The 27,476-nt window shown below is 44.9% G+C and overlaps 1 protein-coding gene across 7 annotated transcripts in view; it reads left to right on the forward strand.

Moving 5' to 3' along the window:
- Positions 1-27,476, forward strand: part of HEMK1 (HemK methyltransferase family member 1) — an 85,343-nt gene that overhangs the window by 16,585 nt on the left and 41,282 nt on the right. For all 7 annotated transcript variants that reach the window (XM_015874504.2, XM_032447318.1, XM_015874500.1 and 4 more), the window contains 7 exons: positions 312-461; positions 2,409-2,473; positions 5,226-5,275; positions 6,153-6,258; positions 7,236-7,331; positions 9,100-9,213; positions 9,553-25,702. In XM_015874504.2, the coding sequence (XP_015729990.1) occupies positions 312-461; positions 2,409-2,473; positions 5,226-5,275; positions 6,153-6,258; positions 7,236-7,331; positions 9,100-9,213; positions 9,553-9,589 (618 nt within the window). In that variant the 3' untranslated portion in view covers positions 9,590-25,702. The remainder of the gene's footprint in view (positions 1-311; positions 462-2,408; positions 2,474-5,225; positions 5,276-6,152; positions 6,259-7,235; positions 7,332-9,099; positions 9,214-9,552; positions 25,703-27,476) is intronic.

Raw genomic sequence — 27,476 nt, forward strand, 5'->3', positions numbered from 1 at the left:
AATAAAGTGGTGTTACAGAAGATAATGTGCTCCAGCTGCTTGGTTATTGTTTTTCCCAGTGCTTAGAAGACCTCAGAGGATCTGTGGGAAATCATAACAAAATCCTCGGGATACTCGTCAAAGCACCCTGTGGGGGAGATGAAGCTTAAATGACTTCTTGTCAGCTCTGTTACTGTCATTTGTGTTGAAAAATCAGCAAAACAAGTACATTTTAGGCTATGGACCCAAGAAATTTTAATTCCTTCAATCCTCAGGGTCAAAACAGTTCCCTTATCAAAAAGTCATAGCAGTGTTTCTCTTCGTTTTCTTAGGATCTCATCTCTTTGGTTGTGGAGGAGGAATCTCGGAAACGTGGGGTGAAGAACTCGGCCTTCCAGGTTGTTGTCCCACCTCCTGTGATCCTGGAGATTGGCTGCGGTTCTGGAGCAATTGCTCTGAGTCTCCTGTGCAAGATACCACAGGTGAACTTTTTCATGTGCCTATGGTACAGCAAATAGCATTGTGAAAGGACAGGCCCACTCTACTGGACTTCACTGAGACTTTCCAAGCAAATTTCCTTGATGTGACAGGACTTATCTGCTACTTCAGCATCTGCTGTCCTTGACAATCAGGCTCTGTATGTTCATTCTAGGTAGAGAGAATATTTAGGAACTGCTTTCTCCAATTGTCTGCAGGAGTAGTAAACACAGAAGGAAAGAAGCGAATGTGCTCATTCTTCAGCTGTCACAACTTACTGTTAATCACCTTAGATTGAAGCTGTGGTGGGGGCTGGTTTAAGCTCATATCCTGGGCTGTGGATGGGTGACTGAGGCATTGGTACACACTCTACTAGTCAAGTCTACAGGGCAGTCATCTCTAAAATCACCTTGCTTTGAATCTATAGATCTTGACTTTGAGAGACTGAAGACCAAATGAGTACAGAAGAGGGGTTCTCACAGAAGTATCAGTAGTTGAGATCAGTATGATTAGCAGATGTCACACTGCCACAACTACCAAGCCTTTTTTCTAGAGCATTTTGTCCTATGATAACAGCCTCCACCTTCTGGACAGAGCAAAAAAAATAAATAAAAAGGAGGAAGGGGACAGAGATCTGCGTATTGGTAAGCAAAAAGAAGAAAAGAAATGAAACCAAGATCTCATCACATACAGACTTAAGTCAGCTTCTCATGAGCAAGAATTGCTGTGGCCAGTTCTTCCTCCAAGAAAGAGAAGAGTGAGGCTTGGTGCATTAGGTACAGAGGTAGATATCCATGTTCCTTCTCCTGTTGACTCAAGGGTTAATGCTTGGACTTCGTGACTTCAAAGTGAAATTACTCTGATTTTCTGAGCTGTACTTCACGCTTTTTCCTTTCCTGTCAGATTAAACAGTTCTGCCAGTCTGTCACTGTTACTGATAATAGTTGTTTCCCAGCTGGCTAACACAAACTGCTGTGCCCAGAGAATTAAAGAGCCTCAGCTAAATAGAGTGAATTGTAGCTACACAGACAGCTAACTAGAGTTTATGTTCTTAGTGGTGTCTTAATGTTTGAGACAGAAGTTGGCAGTAGGGAACAAGAGAAAACATCAACGGTATTTTATTTATTGTTTCAATTCAGTCCTCTGTGTTTGGGGTCAGCTTTGTGTGTGTGAGGGTGCTAGTTTCAGGCAGTGAAATGAATCCCCCCTCCAATGGTCAACTACACTGCCTACCACCATTATCTTCAGATGGGAAGTGTGTACTTTGAGCATGCTTTCCTTATGCAAACACTCAGCAGAACATGTTTAAAAAATGTCTAGCAAAGCTCAAGCAAGTCAGGCTTATGTTCATGCTTTTCCCACGATGGGATAGAAGGTCGAGCATATCTCTAACCATGTAGTCCTATCCTATACTGTTAGACCAGAGAACTCTCAAATAGTTGATACAGTGAAGTGTATGCTGTCAATATTTGTAGTGAACATGGTATAATGACTGCAGTGGAATAACTAGGCAAAGGATGTCTGCCTAAGAGATGGAAAATGCTATAACCTCTGCCCAAGGTGCTCCATACACACTAAAAAGGAGAAGTCTAGGGATGTGATCTTCCTTTAACTTGCGTCCACTTCAGCCTTTGGCTTGCGGGAGTGTTGAGTCTCACACCACTTCAGAGCTATGAACATATCAGGTGCCGTGAGTCAGCATGACTGCATTGTTGTCAGCTGAGTTGATTTGGTCAGAAGCCTGTCTATTTTGGTAGGATGCTGAGTGCCTTCTGTCATGTTAGCTGCCTTACTAGAAGTGATTTGTCATCCCTTCAGTGCCCTGCGATCAGCTATTCCTTTGAGGAGCCCAGAGTGAGCAGTCGGTTGGCAGGTTTTATCTTGCACGTCTCTTCTGGCAGAGCTTAGGAACTGTGGTGTTGTAATACCGTTGTTTGTTTTTTCTGTCCCAGAGCCGAGTGTTAGCTGTGGATAAAGAAGAGGCTGCTGTGGATCTCACCAGGGAGAACATCCATAGGTACAAGCCCACATATTACCCATTTCTTGTAAATTGTTACTTGGGAATGACCAGGAGTCATCAACGTTTTGAAGTGTGTTTCGTATTTATCACCACCAGAAACTAGAGTATTTTTAATCATTTGAGCTCACAAAGTGTGTAAGCAAAAAATATTTGTATTTACCAGAGGATTTCTTTCACTTGTGAATGCACTTTGCAAAGGCAGCAGCCTAAATAAGACAGTAGTACCTAAATGCTGTTGTCCAAGAGTTTTCAAAGCATTTCATGGTCACTACTCTTATTCTTTTCTGTAGTAAACTTAAGGCACTAAGAACGGCCAATATCACTTAAGAGGTTAAGGACAGGTATAGTCTGAACCTTTCTCTCTGCTTCCTGCGTAAATTTCTGGTATGCTTGTTCCTGTCATTACTCCTCTGGGTATAAGCTTATACTCTCTTCACTCTGTTGTCACGGTATCCCTTAGTGCCCTCCTTGTAGCCTAGGGTTTGATGAGAAGGGTGCTGCTGTGCACACACACCTGTGCTGTGCCTGGGTGCTGAGACCTGCTGCATTGAGCACCTTGTACCCAATGCAGAACAGCTCTCAGGATAATTTTGTCCTCCCCAGCAGATCTGCTTCTTCAGCTTAACACAGGCTTAAGTTCTGCTTAATGCAGGGTGTTCTAGCTTGTCACCATCTTGGCAAGAACCAGAGCTAGAATCTGTACTTTTTGAGTGCAGAACTTCAGTCTTATAGAGACTGTGAGACATACAGAGCTCTGCTATGCACTTGTATTCTCAAAAACCTCTGAGCATGAATTTGAGCAGTCTCAGGAGGATTTCCTGTTGCTACCTCTTTTGGAGTCTGGTACAGCTATGAGTCTTAAAAGTGATACTAGTTAACTGACATTACTGTCCACAGGGCCAGTGTACTCTTCCTTCCAATGCTGCTGCTGGCATAGTGGTTACAGAGGCAGACTGCTGCTGTTTCTGGCTGTCCTGAGCTGTATCTCTCCACTTCTTGCAATCCGGCTGCAGATCTTTCACCATTCTGAGGTGATGGTAGAAACAAACTCATTCCATGCTTTCACCTCACCACTAAATTGTGCCTCCTATTCCAGTTATGGGGAGTAGCCAGCAGATCCTTCTGATATATGAGTGTCAAACCAAGTTCTCTTGCAGTTTTGTAGAGATAATAGTAAAAACAGGCAAGGTATTTGTCTCCTTGGTAGAGTGTTGTTCTGGCATATGAGAAAATGTGTCATAGTATCCTTGCTTATTGGCTCAAGGATGGCTATGGGGAGTGTAAATGCATTGCCAGAGAAAGTCGTATTTCTCAATGGATATTTTCATTAAGCAAATGCTTCTCTTGTCTGTGGCATGGTGCCCTGCATGTCTTGCAAGAGAAGCCAGTAGGATAAGCTGTATTACCTCTCAAGCCAGCGTGGTTCCTGCCTCCTTTTTGCAGCTCTTTAACCACAGCTGTGTTCCTTAGGGAGGAATGCTTAGCAAAGTCTTGGTTATGCTGAAGCAATACTGGTGCTAAATTACCCATCTGTGTACACTGCGGGTAGATGCAGAAATCCTTTCATTTCTTGATGCCCCTGTTGTTGATGAGGCAGTACCACAGGGCCTCAGCAAACAGGACTTGGGTATAAGGACTTTGTTGCAGCACTCTCTCTGAACCTCACTTGGGAAGCCCTAAGATGTTACACCGAAGAGTTGGAAGGAAAAATCTGTCACCATGGTGGCCCTCTCCCAGGAAGAAAACATATCTTGGAAAGAGCTCTAGTTTAGTCAGAGGTTTCTCTAGACATTGGCTATAACGGGGTAAAGGGCAAATTCTATCTGCAACCATCTGCTTTTGCCAGTCAAAGAATGGCATATCCTGTGGGTGCAATGGAGTCATTCTCCACCAGCAGTTCCTGACCATTCTCTGTCATTGTTCAAATGTCTTCTCAAAAGCCAGAGGCAAAATTCATGTGCAGCCCAGGCAAGGCAAAATGTTGGACACCCATGGCTTAAGGGGGTCTGTCTGCTTAGTCCCTGGCAAGGATCATATTCTGTTGCAAGCTGGGAGCTAGAGATGGATTGTGCCAGGCAGAGGCAAACTGGAGAACAATGCAAAGGCAATCTGGCAGTCTTGAGTCTGTTCTACTTTGGAGCAAGTCAGTAAATCAGAAAGATCAGAATCTTGGCCAAGATTTCTTCCAAAGAAAGAGTGAGATGTTTAAAGAGCTGTTTCTTAAAAATAACAAACCTCCCTGCCTACGTGCTCTCTTGTCACAGGTGAAGGGAGAGGTGTTTGTGTCTCCTGTACCTCCAGGGATTCTGCCAGTGTGAGCACCCTGGGGAGGTCTGGTTGCAGATGAAAGGTGCTGAACAAAACAGATTTCCCAATTAACGTGCACAGGCATGTGTCAGGGATGAGAAAGATCGGGAGTTAGAAAGTAGCACCTGAGAAGCCTGGAGTGTTTTAAATATGTTACACTGAACAGCCTGTGTGTGAGCTGGCCCTATTGGAGTCTCTCTTTCTGGTCTATGTCTTCCACAAGAGCAGTGCTCTCTGTTTCACATGTTGCTCTTCAGACAAAGAGCACTTCCTAAACTTCCCTTGCAGCTTGAGGAGAAATCCATCAGCAGTCAGCGGGATAGTACATGCATGTATCAGATAAGAGGAGTGATGTTTAATGACCTGTTTATCGAATGTGTTATTCGTGAGCCCACACAGACAAGGCTCCTAATCTTTCTGCCCTTACATTTGAACTTTACAGGCTGCAACTCCAAGACAGGATCCATGTCCTCCACCATAACGTTTCATATGGTAACTCTTTTCATTGTCTTAATCCCCTTTATATTTCTACTTTTGTGTTGTTTGGTGAGGTTTATCCATTTAGGTAGTTGTTTGCTAGGCTGTGCTTGACCAGGAGGTGTGGAAAAGCCAGGAGCTCCAGTGTTGCAGATTCATTAGTGCACCTTTCTCACACTGTTGGTTTTGACCACCCCCTATTACTGCTTAGAGGTATATCTGCAAATTTGAGCTCATTCTAGCTGTGTTCCAGCAGTAAGCCTACCAGGTCCAGTACAGAAGCCTGTATTGGTACCACACCTGCATGGGTAAACTTGTGCCTGAAGGCCTTGCCATGTTCATGGAGTTGCATGGTGTCTGGGTCAGGGCTCGTACAGGTCAGTTCAGATAGGAGCATGAGCGTAGCAAGCTGAACTTGTTGGCAGAAAAACAGGTCTTTATTTGTTTGGTACTGTTGAGGGTGCATCTCTTGTTAGATGACTTCCAGCAGCTTTGGTAAGAGGAAGGATATGGATCCTGACAGCTAGTCGTAGCCATCACTTAGGTCTGTGTAATGTGTCTGATTCCAGTTGTTGCTTTAGATCCAGCTGGGCTCTGAGCTCTCCAGGACATCAAGGTTCTGTTATTGTAAGACAGATATTCTGCTAAGCAGAGCTGTTGGGGAAGAAGGTTACTTTGCCTGTGCTTATCTTTGTGTCATCTCACATACAGGGTGGGAGGGTAACCAGGCCCAGCTATCTCAGAAAGAAATGGAGTAAAATTCTATGAGAGAAAAACAGAACCATACGCACATCTGCAGGTATCTGGAGAGACAGTTTTCTGGATAGGATTTTAATACTGAGCTTAGAGGGAAAACTGCTGTGATTGAGAGCTGGTTGTGATTCTTCTTTAGGTTCTGCCAAACATCTGCTACCCTGGGGCCCAATGGACTTCATAGTCAGTAACCCTCCATATGTCTTCCATGAAGACATGGCTTCCTTGGATGCAGAGATCCTCCGGTAATCAGACACAAAGATTTTCCATCTCCTGTTCCTTGTAGCAAAGCTTTCTGGCTGCTTTCCTGTATTATGTGCTCACTTGCATACAGAATTGGGGGAATATAGTAAACATGTACACAGTTGTGGGTGCGTTCATATATCATATACAATAGTATAGCATTGCTTTGGAACTGCTTACAAGTCTGAAACTATCAAAGCACTTTAAGTGTTATGAAAATGGAAGAAGCACACACTTGGAGATGACTAAATTTCCAATCCAGAACTGCTCCAGGATGTTTTTCATGTTAGATTCTTTTCACAATTGGTTTGAGTTTATGAAAGTAGGAATAATAAATCGGAGCAGCTTTTTGTGATGATAGAAATGTAGGTGGAAATATTGTGACCCATTTTAATCACTGGATTTGCCTTAAGCAAACAAACCCAAACAAACATGAAGAAGCAATTTTGGGTTGTGGCACTGCTTTGTCTGTGCTGGTCCTCCTCAGAAGTGATTGCCGTGCATGTCAGGACAGAGTCCCAAATTCACCCCTATGCAAAGCATGTAGGGTAGCAGATTCTGTCCTTGAAAATGGCTGAATTTTCTGCATCTGAATTTGCTCTGCTAGATTGTGGTTACTGGCATAGTTGAAATAAAGCAAGTGTTCCTTTGCTGTACAACCCACTCTTTCCCTGTCTAGCTAGCACAGAAAGAACATATCCATATGTTGGAACTGTCATCCTGGATGCAAGTGACTAGAAGGCTTAAGAAAGAGTCCAAGGAATGTTTTCTGCTTGTGCTTGGCTTGGGGTTTCTCAGCCTAGAGGTGGCAGCCTTCTTACTCTCTGTATTTCTCATAAGAGCGATGAGTGCTCTCACCTGCTGTAACGGGGATGGAGTTTATTAGTTGCACCTTTGCCTTTGGAGCAGGGCAGTGCATCCTCAAGGGCATGGCTCATGCATTATGAATTGCTATTAATGCCTTATTTCCAACCTCTAGCTATGAGGACCTTGATGCATTGGATGGGGGAGATGACGGGATGAGAGTCATCAAAACAATTCTGACTCTGGCTCCTTCTCTTCTGAAGGATTCTGGGTGAGTGTGATCCTCCTTTTGAATCTCACATCTTCTCTCCGTATCTGTAACTACTGTTGTTATTTCATACAGGATTGTACTGGGGGAAAATGACTGCAGAAATACCCATCTAGTAATAGTAATACATTTGTATTTATTTACAAAAAAAAATGATGTATATAAGCAAAATCATTAATTTTGAAATGAAGTTTGAAATTCATTAATGTAGGGATATGGGCCTTCTTTAACCAGCGCTGGTGTTTTGTAGACATTAACAAAATTAGAATCTTTAAAACTCAAAGCAGCAACAGAAAGAACAAGAGAGAACAGAGGGAAAGGAAGTACAAAAAAAAAAAAAAAAAAGCTTTCCAAGCAGAAAAGCTGTTAAGGGAAAAACAATATAGTGCTCTGTGAGAATGGGTGTAGATCTGTTTCCCTCTCACTCTTTAATTAGGGAAGCTTGTATGTTATGCCAGGATTCAGTGCTGAATGTCCTGGGAGAATAATGGTAATCAGCGTGAGACTGTTTCTTAAATGTTGGATTTCTGCACAAGGGATGCTTGAGACTGATTGGTTTCTACTTGCTGTCATGGGAGATCCATTTTATGATTGAAGATCAGCATGCTGATATCCAAATGTCTTTTGTGCCCTGCCAGTCTTATATCCTGTTGAAAATTCCTGTCTTTACCAGCGTCAGAGAGATCATTGAAAATCTCTTGTTTTGGGAAGAAGAACAGGAGTACCGAGGAGCACAATGGAAAGAAAAAAGTCCATATTCTTTTGCTCAGCCACAAGAGCAGAAGTTGTTCCCCAGTGCTTCCCAGCGGGAGACATCAGTCCCGTGGGGATGACTGTTAAGATATTTTTCCTAGTCCCTTTTTTGTTTGTTTTATAAGGTGGAGCCCACATTGCGGGGTAGGAGTCTTTTAAGGTCAATAACAAGAACCACACCCAGCCCGTAATTAGTTTGGTGAATTTATAGGGAGTGTTCGGTGTGGGGCTGTTCAGGAATTCTCAAGAGAGTGTAGGGTTGGGGCTTGGCCTCTGTGCTTTGCCTGTTTAACTTGTATCTTGCTAAACTGTCAAAGGCTGTAGTCCATTTCCACCTGCCTGTAACCTGGAGTGGTTCCACCTTGTTGCAGGAGGAGAGTTTCAGAAATGGGCCCATGTCACAAAGCCTGGCTGCAGCCAAGATGGAAATGGTTCTTTGTGACCAAGCTGTGTCCTGGTGCTTTATCTGAAGCTGTCTGACTAGTTCCTTTATCCCTATTGCTCTCTCCTTTGTATAGTCAATCATGTGTAAGACAGTATGACCTGAAACCTGGTGGTGGTTTCATAACTCATCTATGGAGATAATTATCACAGTAAAATGTGTGTACTGACTTGTACTTTGACTCTCACTGCTGGGACTTAATGTCACCATTCTCATACAAAGGAACTCCACGTTTCCAGTCCAGTGTTCAGCATTCGTGCATTTGCATTGTAGAGCAGCATGCTCCACTTTGAATCTTTGTGGGCATCAGAAAGATAAAGCTGGTGGGTGATATTCCTACGCAGGGTTCAGAAGGCTCCTATCATCTCAGTACCAGGTTAAAACTGCTCTTACAGAGGAGTATCATGAAAATTCCCATTAAGATCAACATTTTCTTCCTCTGAAGGAGGCGGTTGGAATCTGTTCTTAAATAGATAGCTGCAGTCTGTTTTAAGATCACTGATTTGCAGCGTTCCATAAAGGAAGATTTTAGTTTTTGTTGGCCTAGCAACCTAGTTATGTGTCACATCTTTTCAGGAGTGTGTTTCTGGAAGTTGATCCCAGACACCCAGGTATGGTGGAGGATTGGCTGTGTGAGCATCCTGACTTGCTCCTCACCCTTCATGCTGTTCACAAGGACTTTTGTGGCAAGTAAGTCTGTTTTACATTCAGATTTTACTTTGAGTATATGACTGTGTCCCATATAAATTAGATCCCTGCAGCCTGATATATTGAATGAAACTCAGCAAGAGAAAGTCAGCAGCTGAAGCCAACCTTTAACAAACCAGGGACTCTTTTCAACTGTCTGAACTTTATTATATCATGAGATAATCTTTTCTGAGTCAGAGATTCTGGCACAGGTGAGCATTTCTGGTGGGGTGACTAGCTCTGATGAAATTACTGCCATTGGTAAGTTGCTGCCTTTATATGATAGAGGTAGAACTGTGTTCACCCTAGCAAGACTTAAAACTGCTTATTTTTCTCCCACAGGCCTAGGTTTCTGCACATCCAAAAGCAAAGCAGATGACAACTGTACCAGAAACAACATCCTTTCTTGCAGTAAGCTTTTTTGCTGGTGAGCCCGTCTTGAATAGCTTGATGAAAGCTGCGTGACAAAAGACATCTCCATTTTCTGGTTTATGACTTCTCCATGCAGTGACAGACCCCTCACTTCCAATACAGATTTAATCTACAGTTGCAAAGGATCACAAGAGTGTTTGGAAGTGTTTAACCTTCCTCAGGGAACTTCGTGAACCTCACTCTGTTCAAGTGACTCATTAAGCTCAGGACCAAATGAGGAAGAGTTCACAGCTCCAGATATTTCCTTGCTGTGATAGCAAATTTCAAGGAAATATGTTAAAGATACAACTCGTCAACATGTTGTATCACTCACTTTGCCTAGAAAGAACATCACCTTTTTTTAACCTTGAGATAAAACTGAAAATGTGACCAACCTGGGTGATAATGGTCCCAACTTTGGCATATAGTATTTCATGAGTGTGCAGTTATATAGTGGGACATGACTAACTTGCACACTTCAAATTCAAGTCTCTTTTTAGGATCCTGATGCTCCAAAAGGAAAGCAGCCTTTGTTTCCTAGTACTGTTGAATGTCACTGAAGCATCATTACACAAGTTATACCATGATTGCTTAGGACAGACAGAGTTCTGCAGCTCAGATAAAGTCATTTTGGTGATATGTGAGTTGAGGAGGATTTTGGAAGAGAACAGACAACAATCTATGGATCAATTAGCCCCTTCCTTTGGAATATACTTGTTTGGACTAGAAGGGAAAGCCTTTTATTTAGGTAGTTAAGGACCACAACTGGGAAAGCACCTCTCCCTGACATACTTTCACTCCATATTTGTGGTTGTATAGAGTCAGTTGAGAGGAAGGAGCTCTTGGTGTTGGTTAAAATTATCTGAATCTACAGCACCTGATACTTTATGGATGCTGCCAGAAACAATAAAACCATCATAAGAAAGGTAGTGTTGTATGTAGGTTAAATTGAGTCTTATAAGAAATGCTTTACAACTGAGTTTTCAAACATGCCAGCTGTTCTGAATAAATATCTGGGATCTTCAAATTGCTTCTGATAGTAATACTAATGCTTAACTTCCAGGTAGGGATTTGGATTGTAAGACTTTACAAAGAAGGCCAGAATCACTGCTTCAGTTTCAGAGAAATCAAAAAGGTGAGGGGAAAAAAAGTTATACAGAATTTGACAACAGGATAAGTCTTAAGTAAGATCCAGTCTCTTGGTACCCACGGGATTAGCTGAGGTCCATTTCTTTGTTGGGGAAGGATGACTTAGGGCTGCCTGAAACATCTTTGTAAGCTTTGTACATGAAATTATGAGCCCTCGTTGGACTGTGCTACCTGCTGTGGTTTAGCACAGTAGAGCAAATGGATGGAAAGTGAGGAAAAAAGGTTCAGTTAGAGTGTACTTAATCATAGGTTTGGAAATCAAGTTCCAGCCCAGCTGATTCTGGCAGCAGTGAGTACAGATTGTGGTCAGAAATGTACTGTGGTGGTTTGTTTGTTTGTAGTAAATAGTAACAATAACATCTTAGCGTCTTTAGCTGAGTTTCTCAGGCTTAGGCCTTTAAATTTGGTTTCTGAAATGTTTTGTCTGAGAGTTGACAGTATTTATGAAACACAGAGCTAACAAACACAGTGTACATCTGCAGGATACTTTAGAAGCTGGGTGATACGTTGCCCAGTCCCTGAATGCCTTCAAGACCAGGCTGGATGTGGCTCTGGACAGCCTGGTCTGGTGGTTGGCAACCCTGCCTGTGGTGTGAGGGTTGAAACTGGATGATCTTTGAGGTCCTTTTCAACCCAGGCCATTCTATAGTTCTATGATATCAGGGCACTAAAGAGCATCATGTTGCATTTTTGTAGGGGAAGGCTGGTTCCTGCAGCAGGCTGTGAAGGAAGCTGCCCCTCTGTGAACACTGCTGGCTGAGCTGCAGGATGCAGCCACCTTTTGTCAGAGCAAGCACTTGTTAGAGCTCTGAGCTCTTCTTCTGAGAGGTGGACTCTTGGTCTAATCCAGTTGGGCAAGTGTTAAATTCCTATATTTATAGCAAAACCAATAACAAACATGCTTGTATTTCTCTGGGCTTGCACTGCATAGTGGTTACACGTCAGGATAATCACATGGTGTTGCTGACCTTCTCATAAAGACAAGAATGAAGAAAAATTGTTCTTCCTCCCAAGGGGCGGGATTTGTCAGACCCGCATCTGAGGGAATGTGCTGCTGTAGTACAACGTGTTCTTCACTGCTTTGCACACATTGGCCTGGGCTCCTTTTGGTACAGAAGCTCTGCGAAGCTCTTTGGATGTGGTAGCTGCGAGAACCTCAGATACTCCCAGAGCCCTCACTAAAGCACTGACTGTGTCTGTGAGCATAAGGCTGTGCTGATGCCAGCAATCTCCTGTGCACGTCAGCTCTCTGCAGCCGTGCAGCTGCTCCCCTGAGCCTCAGAAAGGCTGATGCTTTACATAATCGCTATCAAAATGCATTTAATTTTCTGGCATCTCAGTGGGTCTTTGGAACTGTATTGAAACGGCAATTTGTTTCTGAAGTGATGCTTTCAGAGAAGCCTTGTTTTCCTACAGGACCTTGATGAGTGTGGTTCAGGTGTGTATTTCTGGAGAGTGACCTGGTACAAAGTGCCTACCCAGACCTTGCTGGCCTTCTGAGCTGGGGACAGGCAAAGCTCGGTGTGTGGCAGAGCCCTGCAGATGGTGCTGTGTTCCCAGCCTGCTGTGTCTGTGGGGAGCAGGTTTCCTGTGTGCTCTCAATGTGGCAGAGTGCAGCCCCCCACCCCACAGTGGACTCAATGGATATGGCTGCAAAGTGGGGCTTTAACTCCATTCCTGTGCTGAGGTACAGGCCTAGTGTAGGGAGGCTGGGAGGGGTCCTTGTGACTGTGATACAGGAGTTGTAACTGTGCTGGTTATGGGAGGCCTGAATCTCCCTCAGGGCTGCACTGATCCATAGCTTTTGACAGTCTGTTTTTGCTCTGGTGTAACTTCCAAGTATACATCCTGAATTACAACTGCCACCCCTGCTTTTGTGTTCCATTCAGAGTGTGGGGTGAAAGGGACTTCCTAAGAGCCTCAGAGAGTCTAAGACATATGCAGCAGGGATGAGACCCCTTTCCAGGTGCAGAGCTGGCAAAATGCAGAGGGACTCAGCAAAGGTGGCACAGGAATCCTCTGGGGAGCCAGGTGACTGAATGTGTGCAGGGTACTGGCCAGCACCCAGTTCTGTGATGCAGGGTCATAGAGTACAATGGACTGGATGAGAGTTCATCAGTCATCTAGCATAATTTCCCTGTCCAAGTAAGGATCAGCTTGGCTTACATCATTCACGTTTACCTAACTTGACCTATAAGGCTTCTGATGATGACTGGGATTTTTGCACACAGTCTGTTCTGATGCTTCTCTGTGCTTACAGCAGGAAAGTACCTTAGTACCTAGTTGTCCTTGCTTTCATAGAAGCTGGGTGCTATTCTTGTCTCGAGGTGTAGAATTTGCTCTTTCCTCACAGCAGCTTCCCTGTATTAGCCTGTTCCCTTACAGTCCTTATTTCTGAGGAAAGACCAACATAATGTTTCTGTGGATCGCTTTCTCACCCTTCTTTCCCTGCTGGAAATGGAGGCAGAGCATGCTGAAGGATAGTGTGCTTCAAACATGGTGCAGGGAGGTGTTTGTGCTTGTGGTGATTGAAATAACAGAGCTGCTACAGCTTCTGTTATTGTGGGGAGAAGTTATTTCCCAAGCAGTGGAGACCAGGCCAAAACTTGCATTAATGTTTTGTTTGTCTGGGCAAGTTTTCAAAAGCTGTATTTAAAGTTTTAGTTTAGAAACTTGTTTTCTTCTGCTCAGGGTTGCATCCAGAGGGACAAACACCCAGCGGGAGAAGTCTTCTCTCTCACAATTGAGATGATGATGAGATTCCAAGAGAGACTTTATCAAGTTCCTTCAGCCAATTGCCTTTTTCATGGATGTTTTGATGTGCTTTTAGTGAAGCGTGTGGGCTTTCAGATGTTCCCCTTCCCTGTGGAGGGTCACCTCACAGCTTTTCTCTGCTGCTTTTGCCTGGCAGCTGCTTGCAAGGCTCAGCATGATTTGTACAGTGCCTGGTGAGTACAGCGAGTTATTTAGATAGCACTATCCCTTTGCACCGGGTTCGTAGCCAAATCGCACTTGTCATTCAGTTGCTGAGGTTTGGGACAGGTTGCATAAGCTACTGTAACATCAGGGATGTTCAAACAGCATGCAGTAGTTACAGAATCAGGCCTGTAACCAGCTCTCTCTTGCCTTGCAGTTGCCTCTTTGAGCCAGTTGGGCTTAGGATGACAAGCCCAGGGTTCAGATCCTGCACCTAACTTGTTCCCAGCATTTGCATTGAAGACTGAAGAGCTTCTGTAATTATGCCTGTGAGCAGGAGGTGGTGCCTTGCAGGATGCTGATCTGTGTGGTCTTTGTCCCTTGCCATTCTGGTCTCACCCATTACTACCATGGTGGACAAGCCTTCTGAGGGCAGAGTAAATGTATAAGCAGTTTGCCAGATTGCCTGTTCACTTGGGTTTGGGTTTTTGATCCCTTCTGGAGACAGTATGTATGGGTAGTGTCAGACTTCAGGTAGAAATAATGGAGAAGAATGGAGCAGGCTGAGGAGCATGCTTGAAGTGAGTGGTGAGATCACACTGACCTGTGTGCTCCATGCACACTGCTCCAGAACTGGACCTGTGCTCAGAGCTTTGCGCAAAATGCTGTGTGCAAATGTACTGGAACACTTGCAAAATCAGCTGTATTTAAGGGATTGTCTCTTTGACTGAACTGCTTTAAACTGCTTTCTCTCATACCTGAAGAAAGAGAAATCCACGTGCTGGAGAATTTCAGTGTAGGGACATAAGAGAGTTCTGCCTCAGAATATTTTATGAGGCCCTCATATAGTGGGTGTGAAGTAGTCGGTTACTGTAGAAAGCTCTGACTGTCCTGTGGTACTCACCTCAATCATACCCAGGCAGAGAATGAGCCAACAGCACTGTGCTGCAGTAAGATAAGTCGGGTTTGTTTTGCTTATTTTCAGTGATGCTCGTGCAAAACCAAAGGATGTGGGAGTAAGTCAAAGTACCACTGCTAGATTTTCCACAAGTGCATCTCTGAGCACAGTGAGAGCATGACCCAGGCAAACCAACCGACAACAGAGTGATGAGAAAGTTAGGTCTGCATCCTGTTCACAGCAGCCAGTGGTGCTTTTGCAGTACAGGAGGATGAAATACATCGTTGCTGCAGTGCTGCCACACGTTGTGGTCTCCATGGTTTGCCTACTGTACATGGTTCACATCAGAACTGTAGTGTTAAATAGCAGCTCCCTACCTCTAAAGGTCTTTGTCTTCATCTTTTTCTTTTACAGTTTTTCATTTTTCAGCAAACCTGAAAAGTCACTTTTCTTTGTCTTGCATGCTCATACAATCTCATTGAGAATGGGCATCAACAAGAAACTAGTTTCAGTTGCAGTGCTATGACCATAAGCGTGGCTACATGAGCAGAGTTATAGCAGGGTGTAAAGCCTTTGAACAAGCATGCAAACAAACCGATGCCTGGGGAGGAAAGTACCTCATCCCTATTAAGTACCTGATCTGGTTTCAGCTTGTTGAAGTAGTCTCAGCCTTCATTCTTTCTTCTGTGACAGCTGAGGTATTTAGAGATCATCCTGCCCATGGCACGAGGCATCAGGAAACGGGTTTTCATCTCTCAGGCTGGAGCTGCAGCATGGCAAAGAATCTGCAGTATGGCAAAGAAGAGTCAGCCTTCCAAACATCCAGGGCCAATGCAGATGGTATAGGGAAAGAGCTCAGCTGTTCTTAATGATGCTTCTGTCAACCTCACTGGACTTGTTTCTCACTTCACTGAGTGAAGCAGTTCACTTGAGAGTTGGAAGCAGTTATTGCTATTCCCTTCTCTTTGCATGAAGAAAAGATGGGCGAATGCAGCCTGAGAAGTGTTTGATTTGAAGAGCCTCAACCTTGAGATGTAGCATGAGGGCAATTTTCAGTGTGTGCTACAGCATAGGCACTGTGGGGCACAGTGTGCTATCGAGCATCTGCTGCAGTGGAGTCCTGGAGTCCTGAACCTAGCAGCCTGAGCTGCTACAAAAGCAGCCTTGCCCAGCAGAGTGCCTTCTGATTGCAAAATCCTCACTGTTGGTCTGAAATACACATAAGTTTGTGTTGGGCTTTGATGATCCAGCTGTAAATCCAGAGTAGGCAGCTGAAGTCTGATCTCAGTGAAGTTGCCCTGCATGTTCCAGCTGGGCTGAAGTTGGCCCACCTGGTGCTATGCAGTATTTGTGTTCCATGAAACAAGGGTCCCCTCATCAATCTGAGCCTTTCCAGGGACTTGAGGTTGTTAAGCTGGTAAGACTTTTCTCCTTTTCCACCACCACTCATCGAGGATGACCTTCTCACCACCCCTTTTGACTTTGAGCCTGTTGCTTCTCTCAAGTCCTCCTCTAATCCTTTGCAAGCCAAGCACAGTGTGTTTGTATTGCTGTAGTGCTTAAAAGCTGTTCTCACAGGTTGTTCCATCTCTCTCTCTAAGCTTTCAGTACTTACTTCTCCTGCCAGGGTCTTGTATAACTCACCCTATGCCAACACTGTTGGCTTTCATGGGTAGATTTCCTTATGCTAGATAATTTAGATTAAGCTTGTGACAGAAAAATCCCACTCTAAAATGCACTTTACTCCTGCACCGCTTTACATCTGGTTTTGTGGCTGATGGGCTTTGCTAGGGTGAAAGTCATGCTGTTAGCATGTGTTGTGTTTGCAGATTAAGGCTATCCTGCACTCAAACAAGACTTTTTAATGCGTATGGGCAGGGGGCACTCAGGCTGCAAGCAGTTTTTGTACTTCAGCTTCCAGGTCAGTGAGTTTTTTTGTCTCATTAGTGTCAGCAGACAGTGGCCCTTTGTTCAGCATTGTAACCTTTTCCGCCTTGATGACACTCACACATATGTGATGCAGATCCTGAATTGTGCAATAAACTCCATGGATAAGTTCCATAAGCCCAGCAAAGACATCATCTGTCTTACTTCAAGGATCAACTGCGTGCCTTATTGACCAGCGTTGAAGCCAAGGTTGTGGAGGCAGTGAATTATTCATTTATTTTGGCTTCTCCATCCATCATGGCCTATGTGGGAAAGGAAAGTGGCGTAAATAGTGAGTGAAGTGTTTGTCTTTGAATAGGTTGCCTTTGCCACATCTAAAATATCAGGATAAATATATTAGTTAAGTATTATTTAATTTAGCAACTAAATAACATAGTTTCTCAGAAGGGCCGGGATGAGGAGGCCAGGATTGGTCATGAGCATGAATGGGCTGGAGTCATGGGCACCCAAATGTAGAGATGAACACTGTTCATCTCTGTTTAGAGATGATCTGGCTGTTGCTGGGACCCTGGTGGCACAGTAAATGCTTGCAGCCCCAGTCTGCGACAGCTGGTGCCTGATAGCAACTGCTCATCCCATGCAGAGTCTAGGAGGTATCTCAGTGGTGAAGAAACTCATGTGGGCACCTCAAGCATCCCAGTGTTGTCCTACACAGGAGAGTGATGCTTCCCTCAGGAGCTGACCTGCTGCTTTTGTGGCTGAAGAGGCCCTTTTTCTGTGCGCTGCTGACCCAGCAGTGCTTTACTCCTCCACCAAAGCTACGCTCAGTGCCCTGGTGCACTCACATCTCTCTGTGCCTGCCCTCCTGCAGCCCTGCTGTTCGTGCTGTGGGTCCTTGCAGAATTCCCTCCATCCCGATCCTTTTTGTCCCTAACAAAAAAGCCTTGCTCAGGCTTCTCAAGTTAATATGCATCACTGTAACTCAGGACTGCTATTTTCTGGGAAGTTCTGTCACTCTACGGCTTGTTTGTTCTTTTCTTTTCCCCTATTCTTTAATCAGAATTAAGTAGTTCGTTTTTCAGCTTTCCCATGAGGATGCTGTGTCCCAGATTTGGATTTTAGAAGCACTTTGCTTTGTGATTTCTGAATTGTCATTTGGAATTATATCCATTTTAAGTTGTTATGCAACTTACTGCTGATTTGGTAAGTATACGCTGATAGTCATAGTAAGTGTATTGTGTAGGAAAACATGCTTTTAATTGATAAGATCAGCTGCTACTTAGTATGGATTGAAACATCTTATCGTATTCCCTAGAACAGGAAGTCCATTGTTTGCAATGTAATGAAAGCTTGACGGTGCCATTATAACACCCAGGAATGGCTTCATCTAAGAAAGCAGGTAACGTTTTGTTCTGTAGTATGATGCAATTCATCTGATCATCTGAAAGAAGATGAAATATTTCACAGCTGCTGTCATGTCAGGGCAAGGCAATAAATGATATACGTGGTATAAAAACCTCTAGGATAAAATATGTGCAATTTGCAAGTTCTGAAATAGAGCTGCTGAGCTGCCAGAAGCAAAGCTGTTCCAAGTAGCTTTGGCAGGAACGTTTGTATCAGAATCAGTGCTCTTCATCAAATCAAACAAAGGTCTTCTTAAAAGCAGTTTTCCCATCAGAACACTTTGGTGGTGCTTGGTTGTCTCTCTGTCCCTGTGAAGGTAGTGAGTGTTTCTTACCCTTCTTTGCACTGAGTGCAGAAGACTCAGCTTTCACATCAGGACTCAAACCCAAGTCTCCATAGTGAAAGTCCTAAAAATTCCTTCTTTGCACGAGCTGCTCTTCTCTGGCTCCCACACAGGAGCATGCTGTTCAAGCAGCTGCCATCTTTCCTGCCTCTCACGCAGGGAAAGGACAGCGTGTGCTCAGTGCTGGGCCTTTGCCACCCCCCTGCTCCCCCTGCACAGGCAAAATGGCAAACATAGTCATGGCTCTTCCTCTTTTCTGAGGTGCTGCCCAAACAAGCGGTACAGATGTGTTCCAATAAGACATGGAAGGCTGGAACAGGGCTGATAGCATATGTTAACTGGGAAGCTTTAGAATTATCAGCTCCCTACCTTCCTTTCCTGTTGCACTTTGCACTGTGATGTGATGCCTAACGGGTGAGATTCTGTTGCTCGTGTGGAGGAGTGTTTCTCTGGTTGCCTTTCTGCAGTCGTCACTGCCGACAGTGGTGGGAGGTTATGGGTTGGGAAACCAAACTGTAGTGTGGCTCACAGCACAGGTGAAAACGTTATCAATCTGAAATGAAATCCGTGAGGTTGTTATGCCATACGGTTGAAACAAACTGATGCTGCAGAGACAGATTACTTGCTTGTCTTAAGCAAACGTTTGCTTTGGGAGTAGAATCCACAGCAGATGAGCAGTTCTGTCAGGGCTGAGGCATGGCAAAGGACTGCAGTGACAATGCAGATTTCTCATGGCAGTTCATGTACAGTCTGGACACCAGAAGTTACAGGCAATAAAATACTCCATCAGAGAAGCAGGGGGCAGTTAGCAGTATGCTGCTACTGCCTGTAGCAAGGCCAAGCTGTCATGTTCACACACACTGCACCAATTTAAAGACACTTTTTCCCCCCCAGTTTTTATCATTGGTATCAGTTTAAAAAGAAAAGCCGTACCTAACAGGGAATTCTGGGCTCTCCATGAGTCAGAAATAACAACATCGACAGCTGTGCTGCAGATGGAGAGATGAGAAAATGAGTGGCAGTTCCCAAGTTAGTGTAGAGCAGGCAGGTTCTCTGAGCTGGCTTATGCTATGAAGCCTTAAGGCTGTTATTACTGCAAGGATCTGGGAGCAGCACATGAGGGCACATGGGAGCAGGGTATGAGGGCGCTTCCTGGAACTGTGCCACTGAAATAGCACTGGGCAGGTTCCCATGAGTGTGCTCATCTGATTTATACATCCGCAAGACAGCAAGATGTCCCCATTTGCATCAATTCGCAGAACTGGATTAAGGTTTGGAGAACAGAGGAATTCTTTGTTCCCTAAGCTAAGATCTGGGTTTAGCTACGTCCAAATTGATACTTCATGCAGGTCTGAGAATGCCTTTGCTTGTTATTAACCTGTACTCTGTGTGTCATTTTTGCTCTCAAAGCGAGCCTTGGAAAGGCTGGCCTAAGGGCTGTGATCCGAGACATCCTCGCTCAGGTTACAGTACCAGAAACTGCAGGGAAACCCCAATGCAATGAAGCCAGCAGGATTTTTTCCCCATGAGTCGGCAGCTGGCAATTAGTTCATAGGGACACGTGGGGAGAAGTGACCCACATTAAGAAAAGAACGCCCCTGTTTGAAGAAGCCGAGGGAGCTTCAGTGGCTATATCTGGCCATTTGGGATGGGTGGTTCATCTGTGTCTTGGACCTTTGGAGTCTGTTTAAGACTGTGTAGTTCTGAGTAGGGCAGAAGTCTTAGATATGGGGCCTTGGCAATGCTGGCTGACCTATGGAAGGTGCAGGCAATTGGTGGTGGGCAGAAAAGCCAACAAACAGGGGAAGGAGGTTGAGTAGAAATGGGGCTGGGGGAATCTCCTGTGAGAATCTACCTTCAAAGTCAGGGAGCAGAGCAGTACAACTAGTCCACAGTGTGGGAGCCCTGCAGGAGCACAGAGCCAGGAGCCATGCCCACACAGGAGCCATCTGCATTAGGTGCTAGCAGGAGGAGTGCAGGGAAAGAGCTATGGAGGCAGCTGGGCAGCAGAGTAACTTTGATACCAGAAGAAATACGATGGATAAGTATTGGGGCCAATGTGTTTGCAGGGATGGTTTCAAGGAGACTGTCCTGGTACAAACAGGGACGTTTAATGCCAAGATTCAAGAGTGCTGGGAACACTGTGTTTGGTTCTGTCAATAAAGAATGCTTACATAGGAGCAGGTGCAGAACAGGGCTCAGAGGGTGAGTGAGGGCCAGAAAGCTCAGCAGATGAGAGAAAACTAAAAGAGATCAGTTTGTTTGGCTTAGCAAAACAAAGACTGGAAGAGGAATGTGATGTCTCTTCGTAAACACTTCATTGCAAAGTAAATACTAGAGGGGAAGGAGAGGCCTTATAATAAAGATCAATACTGGCACAAGGACAAATTGGTACAAATTTGCTATTAATAAACTTAGCCTGAAAATTAGATTTTGAGCCATTAGAGGAGTGAGATTTTGGAGCAGCATCTCAAAGGGAGAAATGGAAACTGAAGGAACCTGAGAAGCCTGCAGGAGCAAAGAAAGCAGAGAGTAACTTAAATCTCTGACACAGTCTCATTCTGTTTTGTGCATGCCAGTGCTATGGACAGCCCAATCCTAACGTATAGGCAGGAGAGCAAGTTGCAGCAGTCAGCAGCTGTAATGGAGAACCAACAGCCAAGTTCTAAGTCAGCTGCAGGACAAGGGGAGTTTCAAGGTAGCTGAGCTATGCAGATAGCCAGCTTTGGCTGTATCCCAGTGTTTGAGGACAGAGACTTCACCAACCTGGCTGAGGGTTGGGCCATTTGACAGCATCTTGCAGTAGCAAAACCTGCAGAGTAGGATGCAATTGTAAACTTTGCATCTCTACTTCCCAGCTGCCATTTTCTGTTCCCTTTTGGCACAGATCTGTGTTGTGGCTGCAGTAAGGTAGCTTTGTCTCTGTGTCCATCATTCCTTATATGCTATATCTCTGTGTATTTCTTTCCACTAAAGATTAAAATATGTTCTGGGATGTATTTTGGGAATACCTTTGGTGGAAACAACCTTTATGCATGAAACTGCAGAAGGAAGTTTAGCAGAGCTGCCTTTGCCAGAGATGATAGTGGGACCCTTTTGCAAACCGTCTTGATTAGGTTTGTTTGGAAGTGTGGGAAGGTGTTTTGGTTGAGAGAAAATGAAATCATGTCTTGGGTTGTGAGTGTTCTCACAACAGCTTTGTTGCCTTGGGTCAGAGCTGAGGGATGCTTGCCTATAATGCAAGCTGAAGTTTTCAGGCTAGAAAATAAGAGGAGAATGTAAGGTAGATAAGCCAAAAATCAGCTAAAACAAATTCTTCAATCCTTAGTTGTGGTACAGAAAGGTATTCCTAGAAATGATGACAGTTTAGAATTGAGATAAAGAATGCAAGAAGAAAGCAATAATTAGATGTTACTGGACAGAACTGAGAATGAAAGGAGTAGCAGAGCATGCAGAGCGTGTATCTTTTTCAGCTCATAATGAGACATGAACATTCAGGCAGAGAAACAACTTATTTCCCCTTCCTTCTGGCTGCAGATCTGGAGAGCATCAAGGATTGACAGGCAAAAGCTGGAGGAGCACTGTTGCCTGTTCTGAAAAAGAAAACTCTGTTTCTACTCTGCAATTTGCCATAGAATCCGTGGTGCAGCTCTGCTGAGTTTGCTTTTGCATAGCATTTTTCTGTTACTAATAGACTTCAGTTATTTATTCCCCTGCATGATCCTGGCTTGGCAGTAAAACTAAGTAGAACATTGGAAGGCTGCCATTAATGGATGGAGTCGATGCATTGGAGGGATGAGTATAAAAATTCCGTTTCCCAGAACAGGCTCATATCTGATGATGTGAAATGTCACAGGTCTCTCAGAAGCAGCCAATCTCCCTTGGCTGCTGCTCATTAAAGCACAGGGGTCTTAGGTTTTCAAGTGATCGTGGACCAACATGGAGTTTTGGCAGGGAGAAGGGAAACCTTGCAGGACTAACACAGGTGTGGTCTGCAGGTAATAGATTTCCTTTCGCTCCTTTTCCTGCAATATCAAAAATCTCAAAACTGAAGTTAAAGACTCAAGAACCTTAATGTGACTCTTTCTTCTTCTAAGAACTTCCACAGATTCTCCCGTGTGTTCCGTATCAGTCTAATGCAGGAGATATTGGGACTCTCCCCTGCATATACAAATTTCTACTTCTTTCCTTTTGTTTTTCTTCCTCCCTCTGCCATTCTTCCTCTTCTTTCCCTCCCAGTTTAAGTACATTTCAGTCTTTCCCCTTACCTGTGCCCGCACTGAGGGTTATTGCTATGAGGTTGTTCTTCAGCCTTTTCACCTCTTGCTGCACTGACTTCAGTCTGGCTGTAGGTAATGGGGGGTGAAGTATGTGAATCCCGCAGTGTGCACATGAGCTCAGATAGAAGAAGGTGGTTGAATCTGGAAAGTGCTGCAGGAGATGTAGCGAAAAGCCTAGCTAGAATTTCCCTGTAATGTGAACGCTCCTATTTATGGTTGTCAAGATTTTTCCATTGGAAGAATAAAATCCCTGCATTGCATAATCAGTCTTTATCTGAGAAGATACACTCCCTCCTCCTGGCCCATTTAGGGCGTCAAAACAACTCTAATAGAAAGGGCGCCCCATCTCCTTTCCTACCCTCCTAGCCCCTGTTCCTATCTCCACAATTAGCTTGGCAGCCGGGCTTGTTCTTCGTGCCGGTGCGGCATGTTCACTTGCACTGACACGGTTTCCTTCTGCCGTGAAGGAAAAGGTTAAGAACTAAAAGAAGCTCTGCCATCATCCACAAGGTATGAGGAGCCCAGCGCTGCTCCTGCCCTGTAGAATTCCAGCACCTGATGGACTGGACCTTGCGGCCTTCCCTGAAAGGCAATCCAGTTTTAGGGATTTATAAATACCCTTTGGTAAGGCAGATGGGAGCGCGGTAGGACAGAACGCGGTACGTCCCCATGAATTGGTTCAGAAAGAAGCTCTGTGAGTCTGTTCTTGAACTAAACTGTGGTTGGTGCAAAATGCAATACGCCAACAAGCAAACCTTGGCAGTTTGGATGTGGGAGGCATCCCATGCCCAGAAATGTTTAACTGCTGCTTGCAGTTTTGTTGCGTGGATGCAACAGATGAAAAGATGGGGCAGATCGTGATAGAGGGTAGATCAATAAAATGAGGAAGAAGAAGGTCTGCAGGAAATGGGGGTTACCCCGTCTTTCCCCTTTCCTGGCTGGGGTCTGTCTTCCACAGTCTTTGTAGAAGACTTTGGAGATGATGCCTCTTAATATCTTAATAGCCACGTCACTAGCTGGGATTATGAAGTGTGCCACTTCTTCTGCCCAAAGTTGATGAATATTGCAGAAGGAGGAAGAAGGAAGACTGGTGTGATGCAGCAGTCCATGTTCAAGGCACTAGTGCCAACCTTTGGTGAGGAAATCCACCCGAAGGAGGCTGATGTGGTGCAATGCCCTGAGAAGACCCATGCAAACAAGAAACTACGCCGGTTGAACTCGTCAGACTTTTTCTTCTGTGCTGCCACTGGCCAGAGGGGGCAATGCTGAACCATCTCTGCAAGTGGTGAGACATTTGCTTCTCGTTTCACAGGGTCAGAGAGACAGTATAAAAGTGAAGTTTAACTGCAAATATGCCATATCACAATATTTGTGAGGGAGTTTTCTTTTAACCTGTTAGTACAAACGTGTAGTGCTCACTTTAAGAACTTTTCCAGAGTGCTTACAGCTTTGCCGTGCTTGAGCCATTCAGCTGGACACCTGTAGGAAGCACCTGAAATGCAGCACACAGAGTGACCTGTTTTACAACTTTGGTCCACAACACACCTGTAATTTTCCACCTGAAACCCTGATGCTGCTGGGAGGAGCTGGTGGGAGTGTGACTGGTGGCAGGTGACTCACGGCCTGACTGCCCCACTGGGATAAAATCTCTGCAGAGAGGGTTTGAAGGATCACCTGCTTTGATCACATGGGCTCACGTGGAGGCTTGTCTCCAGCCTCCTGTCTGCTGACAGACATCTTATTTGGAGGCAGCTGCTCACATCCTGCTCACAGCACTTTGCAGTGATGTTAGCAGAAGGATCTCCAAGAAGTGTATTTACGCTGTAACACACTGTGGCTGGGTTTAGGTTTAGTACCAGGTACTCTGGGTTCTATGTTTTATTCTCTGAAGTGACGTCAAGAACATGACCAAGTTATTTGGAAGTGTTTGCTTTCTAAAGCCTGTCTGTTGGGTTCTGCCTCTGCTCCTCCCTGGAGACCCAGAAGAGTTTGGGCACAGGCTCAGCTTGCAGTAGTGCAAAACTCTCTGGCAGAGAACAGGTCTCTTGATGTGGATATGGATTCCTTTTTCACTGATTTGACCTCCTTTCCTCACTGTCAGGGTAGAAATATTGTGGCCCCATGAACTCAGGCACTCATTCTTATGCAATGTGAGCAGTGATGTGATTTACCGTCACTCATGAAAACATCCCAATTCTCATTTGGTCTGGTGCTGGTTTACTTTCCTAGCTTGAAAGGTGCACTGAGACGTGAAACCAGGAGGGCTTTACATCGTGTAAAGCACATTGTGTTTTCCAAGAAAGTGCCTCCCTGTGCTGCAGGATGCAGTGTGTTCTGTGGCCTTGGGATGCACAGAGCTGAAACTCCTCCACAGCAAGTGACTGACTACAGCCAGAGCCATTCCTGCCCTCATGTCCATGTGAGTAGCCCCTGCTCTGTGCCACCAGAGGCTCCTGCAGACAGGCAGCCTGTGGCTGACTTGGCTTGACAACCTGAGCTCTGTTGGAGCAGTAGGGTCACATCTGTAGGCTGGGGATTAATCAGGGATGCAAGGGAAGGCAAAACACCTGAGCACAGCGAGGCTTGTAGGACTTGTAAAGATGAGGAAAACTCTGCTACCTTTTTGAGGTTGACTGCCTTAATCAGAGCAGGCAGCAAAACTCTCTGCTGGCTCAGAAAGCCTTGCTGTGCACAGAACCTTTGTGGTGCCCAGGAGGGCATGGTGTGCAGCAGCACTGCAGTGAAGGAGGCACTCACTGAACCTGGCAGCAAGAACATGGCTTGTCTTGGTGTGACTGCAGCTGAGGAGTATATAAACCTAGACACCTAGAAGGCACTGGATCCTCCAATAGAACAATCTGGGCACTGACACAGGTGCAAGTCGGCCAGGCTGGATGTGCTTTACTTTCACCATTTAGCCCCAAGGAAGTTCCTGATCTCAGAAGTTCAGCTGGGTGTCAGCTTCCAGCTGAGTCAATATAAGGAACGAAGGCTGCACAGGGGTTGCTCTCCTGCTCATCAGACTTGAGCAGAATTAGTTAAAAATGTAAAACAGGTGAATTGTTTTTCCTGAAGGAAGACTTTCCCAAAGAATTGGATAACCTATTTTTTGCTTTCTTTAAAACAATCTTGGTGGTGTGAAGGGAGCTGCAGTGGTGGGCAGACCAAGGCTGTCTCATCATGGGCCTGTGATCTTCATTGGAGGTAAGTCACTCCTGTGCTTGGCTGTAATTATGCAATCTGAGCCGTGTGATAACAGTGTGAAACATGCAGTGTTGGACTGAGAATGACTCTGCAGTCACGCTCTTTAATGCCTTTTCTATTCTGGTGGGCTCAGCAATACCTCGTTGTACTTATTGGCTGAAGGCTTGGGGTGAGCTGTGGCTGAGTATTTCTGGCGTGATGCAGTGGCTATACAATTCCTGGCCCTGAGTAAGGGCTGACTGGACACAGACTCTGAGGAGTGCCCTAAAAATACCAGTGTCATGCAAGGAAGGAGGGTGGGGATGCCCAGGATTCTCTCATCCCCTTACACTGTGTGCTGGAGGACTTGGCATTGGCTGCTGTCTCTCGCTTTGTTCTGTGTCTGCGTTTTTCATAGTGGGTTTAGTGAACATGTTTCCCTTCATGTTTTTTTCTTGTTGGCATGACAGTGAAGTAGAGAGATGTGGATAAAGTGCAGCTGTTCCTTTCAAAGCATGTCCATACGCAGGAGAACTTGAGGTTACAGCAGAGCGTCATAAGTTCTATGAAATACTGTTGCTATAGAGGAAGTTCTGTTGAACAGCAGTTGATTGAGTTCAGCTGGCTGAGGAGGCAGCAGTTCACATCAAGTAGCAAAAAAAACCCCAAAACCAATCCTAAAAAAAACCAATCCAAGTGAAAGCTAATTGTTTCCCCCCAAAAAATTGAGCATATGTACATGTTTGACTGGAAGTATTTATTGTTATTGTTGGTATTATTATTTCTGCTGAGAAAACAGTCTGCATTCAGTGAATCTTTTAGGGAATGTTTCCCCTTGATTCTCAAAAATCCATCAGTTTTTAACCAGCTTTGAGTGTGTGTGTGGGTTAAAAAAGAAGGTAGTATGTTCAGATGAGGATGTTGTTTATACATTTAAGCTAATAGCCGGGTAGCTTGTAGCTTGTAAAAGTGACATAAATATGTCATGATCAGAAGATAAGAAGCTTCAGCTGTTGAGACTGCAGAACTCCACGTGACCTGGATGGTTCTGTATGTGACAAGCTGAAGAAATGGGCCTCCTGGCTTTAGGTGACTTCTCAGGATTGGCTGATGAGTTCTCCACGAGGAGTCCTCCTCCTCTCAGGGGTTAGACATTTCAGGTTAAAACTTAAGTAATATTAACTAACTTTAAGAGATGAAAGGACTGTTGCTATCTTTGCTGAATGCCAGAATTACAACCAAAGCAGAAATAATCACAAATCCTAAAGGCTACGTGCTGCAGCTCAGTAAGCTCCCATCAAACCCACCTTTTCTCATAGATGGCTTTTCCTTCCCTGACTTCTCCTTTTCGAGGGTTTGGTTAAGTGGGAGACTATGCAGCTCAACTCATTGGACCTGGTTTCTCAGAAGAGAACAAGACGTGCTCCAGAAAGAAGGGCAAAAGCTCTTCGGTTTCCTCAGAGTGTTTTCCCATTGCCAACACCGTGTTCACCCCACGTCCTCCATGACTGCCTGTGAACTGCAAAGCCCAAATTCCCTCTGCGCAGAAGGAGCCTAACGTGGCATTGAAGCCAGTTGCCTTTTGCCTGGATGAAGGGTCAGGATTCCAGCAAAAGGTCTCCCCACTGGTTGGTTTTCGCTCTGGGCAATAGCACAGAATCCCCCTGGTCTCTGTCAGTAACGTTTCATTCCTGGAGACCTCTGTGATCTGCAAGTACCTCATGGCAGGTGAGGGGAATGGGAACATGCCTTGTGATGTTGTGGAGAGTCAGAGCAGTGGTGAAAACAGCCCTTC

The sequence above is a fragment of the Coturnix japonica genome, chromosome 12, assembly GCF_001577835.2.
Source record: "Coturnix japonica isolate 7356 chromosome 12, Coturnix japonica 2.1, whole genome shotgun sequence".
Taxonomy (NCBI): Eukaryota; Metazoa; Chordata; class Aves; order Galliformes; family Phasianidae; genus Coturnix; species Coturnix japonica.